Raw genomic sequence first — 13,827 nt, 5'->3', positions numbered from 1 at the left:
GAAAAAAAGGCATTTGAAAGCACTCTGATATGCTGCTTCCATATTTAAGAGATTACACCTGTGGGAATTTGTACATTAATTTTCAATTGTGACATCTCACTGACGCTCTCCTCACAGGTGCTACAAGGATATGCCATTTAAATCATTCTCTGCTGAGCAACGTCTGAAGCATGAAAAAACCTTCCAAAACTGTATACTGCTGTGGATTTTGCCATGAAACATTTTATGAAATAGGTCACCTGCATTTAATGGATGTGTTTTTCTAACGTGTTTATAACACCATTTTTCTATAGAATAACTAATCTTTATAGTGGCAGAGTATGTGACTAACAGATTAGAAGGTAGAAAAAATCTAATCTAGAACCCAGACAGAGTCAGATGCTGACCTGTTCTTTTCTCCCTGAAAGCACAGACAGTTTTTATTGAGATACTTAAATGAGTTAATAGCACAGTATTTCTCTCTCTTTCTGCTAATATGAGTGAATGGAGTTGACCCACTAGTCTCTGTTTATCTCACTTTCTCTTATCTGTGTGGCCATAATTATTCTAATAAGACGTCTACATATTGTTTATATATCTATATAATATTTATTTGATTACATTTTGGATTCTGGTGTTTATGTGATTGGATCATCTATATTGGTCTTCACAATCCACAGAAACAATAATAATGAGAGAGAGGATATTGCTTTCTTTTACACTTGCATGAGTAATACATAGAAGAGGTAGTTTTAAAAACATCAATTCACTAGTTACAAGTCCCAGGTCAAATCACTCTGTTTAAAAGAAAGTGTAACTGTCTGAGTCTCACACTGCCCAGTACCAGGTACGCCAGCTACTGAAACTGTGGTGAATTGCACCTAAACCTCGTTTAGTCATGGTCACATGACCTGGGCATTTTGAACCACGCTTTGGAGCAGTGTTTGGAAACATCTGCGCTTCAGAAGCTCCATGTGAACACATGCGTTTTGAAACTTCCAAACTCGATTTGCACACAGGGGCAACAATCCTTTTTTTTTTTTTTTTTATGCTGTGCTGAGTTCTTCAAGCCTCCAAGACTTTCTATGTCAGTGGCTTTCATCATGCCACTTTAATCTAATCCAATAATTTGCAGAGAGCTGCCTCCTCTGAATTCAAGGCGTAATTTCTCTTACCTCCACTTGAAGAGCATAAACTGAGATGGTCTTAACTGGTCCTAGATAAAACAAACCCACAGTTAAACCTTGATCTGATCAGGGCAACGTGTGCTTGTTACTGTGAAGCCATATCAGTTCAACAACCTTTACCGCTTACACAACTGATAACACAAATAACTGGCTCACACCTCTTTAAAAGCCCCAGACATGATCTCTCCTATTTATCAAAATATGTATCCCTCTTTATTTAAAGTGACATGACAAAACAGGAGCATACTAAACTTAAACTGTTTTGAAAATCAACATAATTTTTTTTAGTATACACATTTTTGTGTGTTTGTCACTTCACAGCTTTAAATCCTGTGGGGTATAAGACTCTTAATGTTAAAAAATGTTAAGTATAAAATGAAAGAAAAGAAAAAAACACAACAAAACGTTTCAGTGTGAAGTAATTATAAAAGAATCAGTTCTCCAATTATTGACTAATGTCACAGTCCTGGGTCGATGACCCAGTGTTTTGTGTTTTGTGTATGGTTATTGTTATTTTATGATTTCTGTGTGGTTTGTGATTTCTAGTGTTAGTATGGGTTCAGTTCAGTGCCAGCAATAAAGCTGAGGTTCTTTGAATTTAAGTTTACGCCTCCACGAGCCTGCATATTGGGTCTGTTTCCTGCCCGCCTGCACGCAGACCATGACAACTAACTGATGAATCACTGCAGCTCCAATATATTGTTGCATTTGACAACCCACTACAGCAACTACAGAATAAAACCACTAACCAGACTGATGACAGATTTCAAACATGCTGAATATGAAGAGTAGTATCATTTAAACTCACATGATTATCAGCCATTAGAACAAATTCAGATTTATATTGATGTAAGGTATATAAATGTAAGTACAGTTTGAATCAGTGCAATATTATTTTCACACATCAATGGACCACTGAACTTCTCAGCTTCTAAAATGTAAAGCCTCATTTAGAAACTACACAAGTACATATAATGGTCAGGGATCAACATGAACCTGTCTTCTCTATTTGACTTTAATCAACTCTGCAGTGTCTCCATCAGAGGACAAAACGATCCAGCATAGAGCGGCTGAGTGAATGTGGTCTGGACTCTGTGGAGGAGAGTCATGGTTTCAGAGACGCTGTAGAAAGACAGAATACCTGCTCTGTGATCCAGGTACACTCCTACTCTGGAGGACCGAGGACCTGAGAGGAGTTTCTGTAGCCAAAAACACATTCATAAACCTCCCTGCTCTTTGATACTTCTCTGTGCAGCGCTACAAGAATTCCTCTCCCTCTCCACTCCACCTCCCAGTAACAACGTCCAGTCAGACTCTCTCTACTCAGGACCTGCCGATAAGTGAAATCTGTCTGGATGACAGAATAAGGCTGTTGTTTTCATAATGATTTCTGTTCCCTCAGATAATAACAGATGTGTGTTTGCTGTGTTTGGATCCAGTGTGATTTCATGTGAATATTTTAAGAATCCAGCTCTGGTCTTTGGCTCTGCTGGTGACAGTAAAACATCCACTTCAGTGACTGTCAGTGAGATGTTTGTCCATTCCTCTCTCAGAATGTCCTGTAGTTTATCTCTGGTCCTCTTTGCTTAAGAGCTGCTCCAGCTCAACATGCATCAGCTGATCAGCAGAGCCATTGATGGCCTCCACCTCCTGTTGAAGCAGCTTCACATCTTTCTCTCGCTCCTGGATTCTCTGCTGGATGTTTAGTCGTCTCACCTCGAGCTCCTTCTGCTTCTCAGTCCTTTCTGCTGCAGCTGGGACTGTTTCATGGCCTTTATGTTCATCCATTGTGCAGAGATAACAGATACTCTGCTGATCAGTACGACAGAAAATCTTCATCACCTCATCATGACGAGAGCAGATGTTCTCCTGGAGCTTCTTGGAGGGGGCCACCAGCTTGTGTTTCTTTAATGGAGCTGCATCATAGTGAGGTTGGAGGTGTTTCTCACAGTAAGAGGCCGGACAAGATAAACAGGACTTGATGGCTTTCAGCTTCCTCCCAGTGCAGACATCACAGGCCACATCTTCAGGTCCAGCATAGCAGTGATCAGCTGGAGCAGCTTGGAGTCCAGTCTTCTTCAGCTGCTCCACTAAAGCTGCTAACATGATGTTTTTCTCCAGGACAGGCCTCGGTGTGAAAGTCTTCCTCATTTCTCGGTCCAGCTGAACTCCTTTCTGCGCCATTTCTCCTCTCAGTGTCAGTGACTGTGTGAGTTTCTCTTCCTTATAACTGAAACTAGTCTGAGCTCTGATCTCAACAACATGTTTCTGCAGTGAATGGAGCCTGTCAGCTCTTACACGTCACCACATGTTGGTTACACCCATCTTCAAAGTGCAGATCTGAAGGGGAGGGAACGAGGAAACACGTGGACAGAGAGGAGGTGCTGTGTTTAAGAGCAGGAAGAAGAGGGAGGGTTATCAGGCTGTGCTTCACTCCAGGAAGAGGTTTGATTGTTATTGTGTGTTTAAACACTTTTTATTTACTGCTCACCTCAACTTGTTGTTTAAATAACTTACTGAATTAATATTAACCCTTTAAGACCTACCATAGAACCAAGTCCGCCAGAGCTTATATTATATTTTTTACATGTTTTGGAGCCATTTTGGGAGCATTTCAAGTTGCTATACATCAATACAACCATTATAGCCCAAATTTTAATAATATGTATTCATTAAGTGCATAGTAATTACATAAATTGCAAAAAAGTGCAATAAACTACAAAAAATTGAAAATCGTTTTTTTTTTTAACATATATTTCTAGTTAGAGAAATTTAAGAGGCTTATCCCTCAAAACTGTAAATAAAAAAGTTGCACAAAATAGTTTCCCACCACAGGAAATTTATTTTGAGTGTCTTCATAGTTTTATTTTTGAAATACACCAATTTTTATACACTGCAGGAAAAACGAAAATAAATATTATAATGCAAATTTGCAAAAAAGCAGCATATGCATCAAAATAAACTATTTCCAGCAGTGCAATATGAGTCCTAAGCATCCCAGAAACGACACAGAAAGTCATAAAGTCAAACATAACTTTTAAAAACACCAGTATAGGCTCATGAGGCCCTGATGGTAAAAAACTACATTTCCGCGAAAATGACGTCACTTCCGGTTTCGGGCAGGTCATGGCGGACATGCGATAGTTCACGCTGATGGACGTAGGAAGTGTTATGAACAGCTGATCGGATCGGCAAAGCGTGTTTCTGGAATATTATGTTTTTGTTGCTGCAAGTGCTTTTTATGCAGTTTTTGCAAAGCTATATGTGGAAGGAAACTGTGACCTAGGACAAGCTGATGGCATAAGATGTAAGTACAACTCCTCCGGTTTCATATGCAAAAAAATTATTGCGCTAGCTTACGTGGTTGCAGTGCTACCGGGATTTAAAAATAGTTACGCAAAACGGAGCGTGCCCGCTCTGACCGGTCTTTAAAGGGTAATAATGTGTTGGGTAATGTATATTGAGTTTTGTATTGCAAAACTAAAGGCAGTTACCACTAACGTTGCACATAGCTATTAAGCTTATGTGTTCAATCAAATTGTTGAAATCTCCCAATTCTTTGAATCTTTGGGCTGAAGGAAGGACAATACTCGGTGTATATGCTCAATCAACAATCATTTATTTCCATATAATTCAACACTTATGAGCATTTGAAACCATCATGATGGGGAGAGCTGCATGCAGAGGGTCACAGCAAGTCTCAAAATGGTGACGGGTTGCTCAGCTTTTTATAGTCTCTAGTGGCCCCCATCTAGTCGTAAAAGCCAAAACATCACATTCTTTCTCTGTTACAGCGCCTAAGTTATGACCTCGGCAGTTGTCTCTCTGCTTTCTTTAAGGTGGGGGTATGGAATGTGGTCTGTCTATCTCCCCTGTCTTAGACACAGAGACTCCTTCTTCATGATTCAACAATTAAGCATGTAATACATTCCCAGCAGATCAAGGATACAGAGTGATGCACACTTATCTAATAAACCTTTATGTGAATATGTTCTGTTAACTCAAAAGTATAACGAGAACTAAACTACATACAGATCACACACTCTATATTAAAGGGTATAATATGATCTACAGCAGTATTCCAATTCAACTACTTTGATTACATATATAAGGTAACATATAATAACAGAATAATCTAACAATTCCCCCTTTTGATCTCTGAAAGAGATCACTTACAACATGCACTCCAGGGTCACAAGGTCCAGTTCTTCTTGGTCCTGAGGCCCTCTGTCCCCCTTTAACGGGTGGACCATATGTGGGATGACCTCTGTGTTCACGCAGTTCAGATGCAAGCAAAGTTAGATTTACGACCATAACAGCAGTTACAGATGACACTCCCATCACTCCCCAATTCTCCCACAGCTTTATTTTGGTGCTCCAGTTTTCCACCCCTTTTTAATGCCCCCTTATACCTTTCAAATGTACTTAGACTAGAACCTCTGTCTAAGGAGCTTTTAACCTTTATTTTTATTGCTGCAGCTACCAGTGTCTTCCAGTTGGGTGATTCTCAGCTTCTTTCTTCGACCTCCGGGGTTAGACCACCCTTTAGTCATTGCACAGTTCTGGGGATTATTCTGCCCCGATTTCAAACAAGAATCTGTGTGTTTTGGGATCACCGCCGTGTCCCCCTTTTTGCCAAGAGCCTCTCGAACCTCGTTGGTCTGGTGTTCCTGGTTTTCGCCAACCCCTTCATGGTTATTGCTGTGTTTGTGGGATCCATGTTCTCCAGGAGCCCAAACGCCATGACACTTGACCCCAGTTGCTGTCTCGGCAGTCCCTACATCTGTCTCTGCTGTGAAGGGTCCTCACATCTCCGTGCCCCCGTCTGGTGTCTGTTCCTTTCTCTGCAAGAGACAGAAAACCAAAACACCTCTCTCCCTAGCCTTGATAATCTAATATTGTTGTTCTAATGATTCAAATTTGGTTTAAAATATTATGTTCAGGACTCTTTGACCCAGGGACTTATTCTAATCATAATCTATGTGTGTGTAAAAGAAATCAAAAATTAGTGAACCCTTTCTAAGTCTAACACATTATAAGCTTAAGTTTTACCATAGCTAAATTATTAAACACAGAAATAATCGTCATAAGATGTTCATAAAACCATTGTTTGATGTTCGGACTCAACTCCCCCCTTTTTGACACACTCCCCTGTGTCAATTCATTGGAGCTAGACAATTAAAAGAGAAGGTTAGTGACATCATATCTCAGAAAGTATCAGAAATTCTTCTCTCGAGTACCGTTGCTCCAGCCTCGTCATCCCAGAGGATCCTCAATCCCGGAAATTTCCCTTCTCCCCATGTAATAAAGTCTATCATCCTTCCATGCCCTGGTAACTGGTCCATCCAGAGCTGTAACATTTTGAAATGTACATACAACAAGCCAAACCACACCTTGGTCACACCAACCCTTTTCTGCCCTGAAGATGTCCAACGCCATCTTAGTCTGGACCAGGGTTGTAATAGTTTTGCAATTTTCATTAGTTTTTATATTTATTTAGCTTCGACTTCAGATTTTCAATTTTTACCAGTTGTAATTCGTTTTTACCAATTCTTTGCTAGTTTAGTGTAGTTTTTATTTTCTGAAAATCCTTAGTTTCAATTTAGTTTTTTGTGTTTTGCAAAAATTAAGTGTAACAAAATCCCAGTTCCATCATATCAGTCATGCTCTTCTGGTTATCCTTGGGTGTTGAGACTAATAACTATTAACTCTTGCCGCACCGAGTGGTCCTAATTTTGGTTGAAGTGAATTGATAACCTTTTGAAGGCGATTGTTTCACACCTTTATTTAGATGTCCCAGTCCTGTTGTCTCGGGATACATCACGCTGCCTTATCTGGGGTTAGCTGTTTTCTGGGGATGCGGGTTGAGTGGGTGAGCTCTTCAAGGAGGGGGAGTGTACTCCCCCTGATGAGGTCTTCTAGGTAAGCTAGGTTAACCTCCTTGTGTGAGCTTTTCAAGTGCACTTTAAGGTTAGTGGGACTTTTAGTTTTATAAATGTCCCTCATGACCCCCTGATGACCCAGTATTTCATTTTTGCACACTGTAGTACACATTTTAGTTTTTGCTTGTAGCTCGCATACTCTACTTCCCACTCCTCTAAGTCCTGATGTTTCTTAGAGAGGGCAACAGTACCTTTAAAATTATATCACATGTGTGGGGGTGTGGCCTTGCCAATTGTTTTGCCCACCTTTTCAAAATGGCTGGCGTTCCCACAAGCACATTTCATGGAAAAAGAAAGGTAAGCTTGATATTTACATTTAAAATGTTTTGTTAAACTCAGATTTTTATTTTATTCTTTTTGCAAGTACCCCTCCTCGGTAGCGAGAAACTGTTGGTGTGGTCAAGTGGGTGCTCTAGAAACAAACGCTCAGGACAGAACAGTTATCAGTCATGTACTTCATACAAATTTTGCATATGTTTTATTCCACATTGATCCTCTGAGTGTAATGGTACATTTTAATTTGAATTTATCCAAACTAAACACAATATTTTCTTTATTTACTTTGCTCTTGTTCTTTTGCAGTACCACATCCTATCAAATGTCCCTGTCAATTATATTCTACATCTAATAACTTACTATTTCAAATGAGAACCTAAATCACGTGGACCAATGTTTATTATTGCATATCTCTATTCTGAATGTGGCAAGTCATTCATAGGTATTGTTAAAGTTTTGGCGATTTTCCTCTATAAAATTTACTTGACTTTTTACAGTGGCCTGCTATGGTTAATAGTAACATATTCCAGTCATGAGTGATATCAAAAGTTTTCTCCACTGTAGCATTTGGCATTCCCAATAATATAACATGATACCTTAATCAAAACACAGCTAATATAGCACAGTTTTCTTAATGCAAACATCAGTAACTCAGAATTAGCAACCAAAGTGTTAAGTCTGCAGCTCATACTCATGTGAAGCTACAGTCTCCTCCTCCAGTCTCTCTTATCCTCCTGCTCCTGAAAAAACAAAAAACAAAACAAAGCGAAGCATCCACCCTTCTCTTGCCGGCTGGGTGAATTGTTTATTGGCATTTACTAATCCTAAAGTGGTGCAGTCTTTGTCTCAGTATCAAGTCAGTCAAAACTTTTAGTCGTCAGTCCATCACAGTCCATTCACATGCATACCTCCATACACATTCATACCAGATGTTGCTGATAATGGAGTCTCACGCGCAACCTATTCGAGCATCCATCACCAGCAAGATGACGTCATCATTTTAAAAGGAAAACAATTCTTTGTTCTTTTGTTCTGGATTGACCCGCTGCAATCCTTTTAGACTAAGGACTTCTCCTGTGATCAGTGTCCCATATAAGTGAATTTCTCCCACGCCAATTACAATCATGGAGAAACACACTTTGCAACTGTTTTTGTAAGAATATTTCATAGCGCTTTAAATTTCAATCTTTCAGGCCTGGTTTAAAGAGCTGATTGTTAAATCATGAACTCCCAAAATATCAACATATCACCACCGGTGGATCACACCTCTCATTTGTTTTTCTTCAGTGCACTGTAACAAAAACGAAAACAGACATAACCAACAAAATACTACTAAAATAACACAAACTAGGGCCCGTTGCAGACATGTCCAAGCATAAAACTATCCCTCTCTCGCTTACGAGAAAGAACACAAGCCAAAGCTCACTGATAAAATCAAGCTAGCGCTAAACAAAACCAAACAATCAACCAGAAATTCACAGGAACATTTTGCTTCCTGCCGGGACAATATTGTGTGGGAATGAGAACCTCAGGTGCCGTAACACCTTTTGTTCCTCCTTGAATTAAAACTCAATCACAGAAAATGCCGTACTCCGACCTAAAACTTGCACTATTAATTCATCATTTTCACTCTGTGCCACTGTTCCTCATCAGGGCTGTGTGAAGCACAGCAAAGAATTCAGTCAAGGCCTTGAGCCATAAACAGACATCACGCACAGACATTGTTTTCATAACCAAACTTTTTAGACCTTATTCCTAAAATCTACATAAATGCCCTCTGGGTGACATATAACACATTCTAAGTAATCAATGGTAATCAATTGCTCCTCATAAAAATTATGCATTAGGATGTTTGTGTGCAGCATTTTGCATATCCGCATAAGCATTTGTTAGCAAAGCATTCTTCATTGCATCAGCGTGTGTGTGTGTGTCATTTCTCACTCACTCAACGAGTGCACGTGTTCATGTGTGTATTTCACTTCATTCTGAATCTGTGTGTGTGTAGACGTGTGTGTGTGTGTGTGTGTGTGTGTGTGTGTGTGTGTGTGTGTTTCTCTTCATTCTGAGTCAGTGCATGTAGATGTGTGTGTTTGTGTGGGTGTTTGTGTTCATCACTTTCCTGTTCTGGTGTTCTGGGTAAACCACGGCCTGAAGCATGCCCTGGGGTCCTGCCCCCCTCCTTTTCAGTTTGTTTGCGACCATTGCTGCTGCTGTTGCCCAAAGTTCTGTCCGTCCTGGTTCTGACCCCAATTGGGGCAGTCCTTTCTCCAGTGTCGATGTTCACCGCAGGTGAAACCTGCATCTTCTTCTGTGTTTTTGTCCATTCTGAGGTGCCTTCTGACCTCAGTTACTCCTCCTGTCTCGGTCACGCCCTTTTTGCCGCCCGATCATCCGTGTTGGTCCATCACTGTCCTGCACAGTGTGAATGCAAAGTTATCAAGGTCAGCATTCTTTCGCTCGGCCTTACTTTTCATTCGGGCTTGGCGGGCGTCTCGTCACAGCTGAGCTCTGTCAGCTGACGCAGTCTGGGAATTTTCCCCCGTGTAGTGAAACGGGCCTTAGGTTTAGTGCTCTCCGTCTCGGCTGCATGAGATCACATTCCTGCAGGTCTGTTGATATTCTCAGGTCGTTGTTGTGGGTCCAGCTGTTGCAGCATTTGGTCAGTGTCACGTATGGGGGAGAGCAGGAGTCCAGTCAGCCTCGGCTTTCAGGGCCGGCAAAGCAGCCTGTAATTAAATATGTATAGAAAAAACAAAAACAAAACAAAACAAAAACAAACGAAAAACAAAAACAAGCGAACAGGAAAATGATGTTGTGTTGGCTGTATTACAACGAGAGGGGAGAAACACCGGGACCAGACCCTGTGTCAGCCTTTTCTCCCCCTTTTTTTGTTTTTTCTCTCCCGATATAATCAACTCATGACCCACCAAGCTGACAGGACAACACAGATACATGTTAAAATTCTTAAGATCATGTTTAAAAGCCCAAAAAGAAATTTTCTTTCATTCAGTATTCACTTTTATTAATCAATCAACAGAAAACATGTCACAATTTGACTCTTTTTACCACTAAATTTGTTGCGTCTTGCCTGGTTGGTTAGACCAGTGTTCCTTTTCCTTTTTTTTTTGTTAAATTGTTGTCCTGCAACCCAGAGAGTTTATTTGTCAGTAATGTATTTATCCTTTAACAACAGTGTATGTTAAGTTTCGCTGCTTTAGCCTTGCTGGAAAATCTTCACGTGTTCATGAGTGTAAGCTGTTTCTTCATTGCGTGTATGTGCATTTGTAGGCAAGCAGGTTAATTTTATCTTTTTCTCAAACTAGGCGTTACCTTAAAAGGAGCCTTTCTCTCAGATTTTTCTGCTTGTGTGTGTTTTTGTTTCACCTTTTTGTTGTGATGCTCCGGACGCCTTCCCAACCTCCACAAGTCCGTTGGCCCCAATTTTATGTGTTAAAACTTCTCTTAATTCCTCCTCTAATTCTCTCCTCGCTGCTGTCTGTTTCACAGCTGCTGATTCGTACTGGGTGTGGTTCCCATTACCTATAATTTTGCTTCGGCCGCTGTGCTTGTGGGGGCAGTTGGTCCAGGTCCGCAGCTTCCTGTATTAACACACTAAGAGATTTATTTAATTTCATTTTCATCACGGTTAAACAGATAAGCAGGCAACACGCCTACCTTGACAGCGTAAACTGCACGCCAGTCTCCCAACACATTCCTCTCTCTACTCCTCCATAATTCTCCACTGCACACCTCTTACTATCTCTCCTTTTTATTTTTATTACACCACAGAGTAATACACCCAATTATGCCCGTCTATCTCTATGTGGCTCCAAATTCCCTCTTTATTTAATTTCACACTCGTCAGGGGACAGGCACACAACAATTTCAACCACTGAAACGAGGAATTCAACCTTTTTTTATTTCTTTACTAATCTAGACTCAACCTTTGATCGCAAAATGTGTCTTGTTCTAGTCCGGAATAAATGTGAACCCGTGATTACACGGCCGTTCCAGTGTTATTTCCGTAGCTATGCGGGGGCCCTCACCTCCCCAAGTCACCACCTCGGCACTTAACCTGCCTGCACGTCTACAGACAGGGGGGTTGCCAAACCATAAGCAAAATGTTCCACAGGTACACTAGACATCAACCTTTGATCCTAAAATGTGTCTTTGCTCTAGTGTCCTCCTAATCAAACACATCAACCGTCACTGTCACTGTGTTCAGACTTCACACACAGAAACACACTCAGAGCACGCCTCACCCACAGCCAGAGCGCGCCTTACACACACAGCGCGTTACACCATCAGTGAGACACACAGAGAGCGTTCCTCATCAGCAGAAATTTGCACAGAAACCTCTGAGCTCAACTATTAGATCTTCTTAAAGCACACTGCACCATAGACCAAAATACCCCTTTCTCTGCGATTATGACCGCCACAACGGGGCAAAGTCGCATCATAAAAGTGATGCTTGCATCCCCGAAGTTATACCTGACATCATAAACCAGGTTTTGCTCTATGTACCTAAAATTTTTACTTTGTATTATGACCGCAGCCCTTAAACTCGACTGACGCCACAAACCACCGTCAAACCTCTGTTCTATGTACTAAAACTAGCACCAACCACTACTGCACTTCACGGCCGCACCACCGGAACACGGCCGTACATAAACCAAACCTACGGACGTGTTTCGCTCTTCGGCGTTGCCAGCGTTCAACTGCACCGTGAAGCCAGCATCTGCTTTTCCTTAAATCAACTTCTATTTCATAGCCGGCAAAAGCCAGAACGTCACTGACACCATAAACAAAATAAACAAACCTCGACTTCAATGTACTGAACTAATGGCCGCGTCTTCAGAAGAAATTCTAACGTATTATTGCTACAGAAGCCAGTATTAGACAAAATTAAATGTGGAAGGTAAAGTGGCTGCAACTAGCTCAACGTAGTATCTTATTAGTTTCTCGGTAGAAGCAGTTTACTGCAACTAGCTCAACGTAGTGTCTTATTAGTTTCTCGGTAGAAGCAGTTTATTTAACACACTGGAATTCAGCCTCAACTTATGTTGTTAGTATCTTGCGCCAAAAACCAGACACCGACAAATTTACTGTGAAAATACGTGTAACTCAGTGAACAGATTAATTTGGAAAGCCCAATATGCACATTTGGTATTTATAATACAACAGGCTGTGCTTACCTTTTTATATTTGGACCGGTCCTCTGTTCACCTCGCCTCACGATCTCACCAAAGGCCAAATCTGCACCTCCTCAGCACACCAAAGATCCGGGTCACACGGCACCAAGTTGTTGAAATCTCCCAATTCTTTGAATCTTTGGGCTGAAGGAAGGACAATACTCGGTGTATAAATGCTCAATCAACAATCATTTATTTCCATACAATTCAACACTTATGAGCATTTGAACCATCATGATGGGGAGAGCTGCATGTAGAGGGTCACAGCAAGTCTCAAAATGGTGACGGGTTGCTCAGCTTTTTATAGTCTCTAGTGGCCCCCATCTAGTCGTAAAAGCCAAAACATCACATTCTTTCTCTGTTACAGCGCCTAAGTTATGACCTCGGCAGTTGTCTCTCTGCTTTCTTTAAGGTGGGGGTATGGAATGTGGTCTGTCTATCTCCCCTGTCTTAGACACAGAGACTCCTTCTTCATGATTCAACAATTAAGCATGTAATACATTCCCAGCAGATCAAGGATACAGAGTGATGCACACTTATCTAATAAACCTTTATGTGAATATGTTCTGTTAACTCAAAAGTATAACGAGAACTAAACTACATACAGATCACACACTCTATATTAAAGGGTATAATATGATCTACAGCAGTATTCCAATTCAACTACTTTGATTACATATATAAGGTAACATATAATAACAGAATAATCTAACAATCCCACAGGACATTAATGCACCAGATGATTTGGGTGATTTAACAAATTTAGAAACTCGAGTTGAACCAAAGTTATTTTGAGGGGAACATTACTATTTGACATTCAAAATATGAAAATAACATAACTGTCATGGTTCCTGAGGTCTCTCAGGCTGGCCTGCCTTTTCTCTCCCTCTCTCCATTGCTTTTCTGTCTTTCTTGTTTTTCTGTCAGTAATTGTATGTGTATGCTTGGGGGTATTTTGTTTAATTTCCTTCAGGTGCTTTCTCCGCATTCCACCAGGTTTCTCACCCATTAGATCATATTTACTTATGGCTCATTGGCTAATCAGGCTGGTTACTTAAGACAGGACTAGATAGTTGTATGTATGGTCAAACCAAGCGCAGTACATGCGTTAGTGAGTACCCTGCAGCAACACCAAAGAAAGTCTGCTCACCTTTTGTTTCCAGGTAAAGGAGGTCTGAGAGAAGTTGTTGGACTATGACCTCAGAGACAGAAATATTGAGTTAATACAACTGTGATATACGTGGAGCTGAT

General features: G+C 40.8%; 1 protein-coding gene across 1 annotated transcript in view; it reads right to left on the bottom strand.

The window, feature by feature from the left end:
* Nucleotides 1–2,732: 2,732 nt before the first annotated feature.
* The window catches only part of LOC121812445 (E3 ubiquitin/ISG15 ligase TRIM25-like), an 11,304-nt gene continuing 209 nt past the window's right edge, over nucleotides 2,733–13,827 (bottom strand). Inside the window, exon 2 of the mRNA XM_042214654.1 lies at nucleotides 2,733–3,312. Within this exon, the coding sequence (XP_042070588.1) occupies nucleotides 2,733–3,312 (580 nt within the window). The remainder of the gene's footprint in view (nucleotides 3,313–13,827) is intronic.

The sequence above is a fragment of the Haplochromis burtoni genome, unplaced genomic scaffold (genome assembly GCF_018398535.1).
Source record: "Haplochromis burtoni strain Fernald_Lab_line unplaced genomic scaffold, NCSU_Asbu1 Contig_597, whole genome shotgun sequence".
Taxonomy (NCBI): domain Eukaryota; kingdom Metazoa; phylum Chordata; class Actinopteri; order Cichliformes; family Cichlidae; genus Haplochromis; species Haplochromis burtoni.
This window is presented reverse-complemented; position numbering and strand designations above follow the sequence as displayed.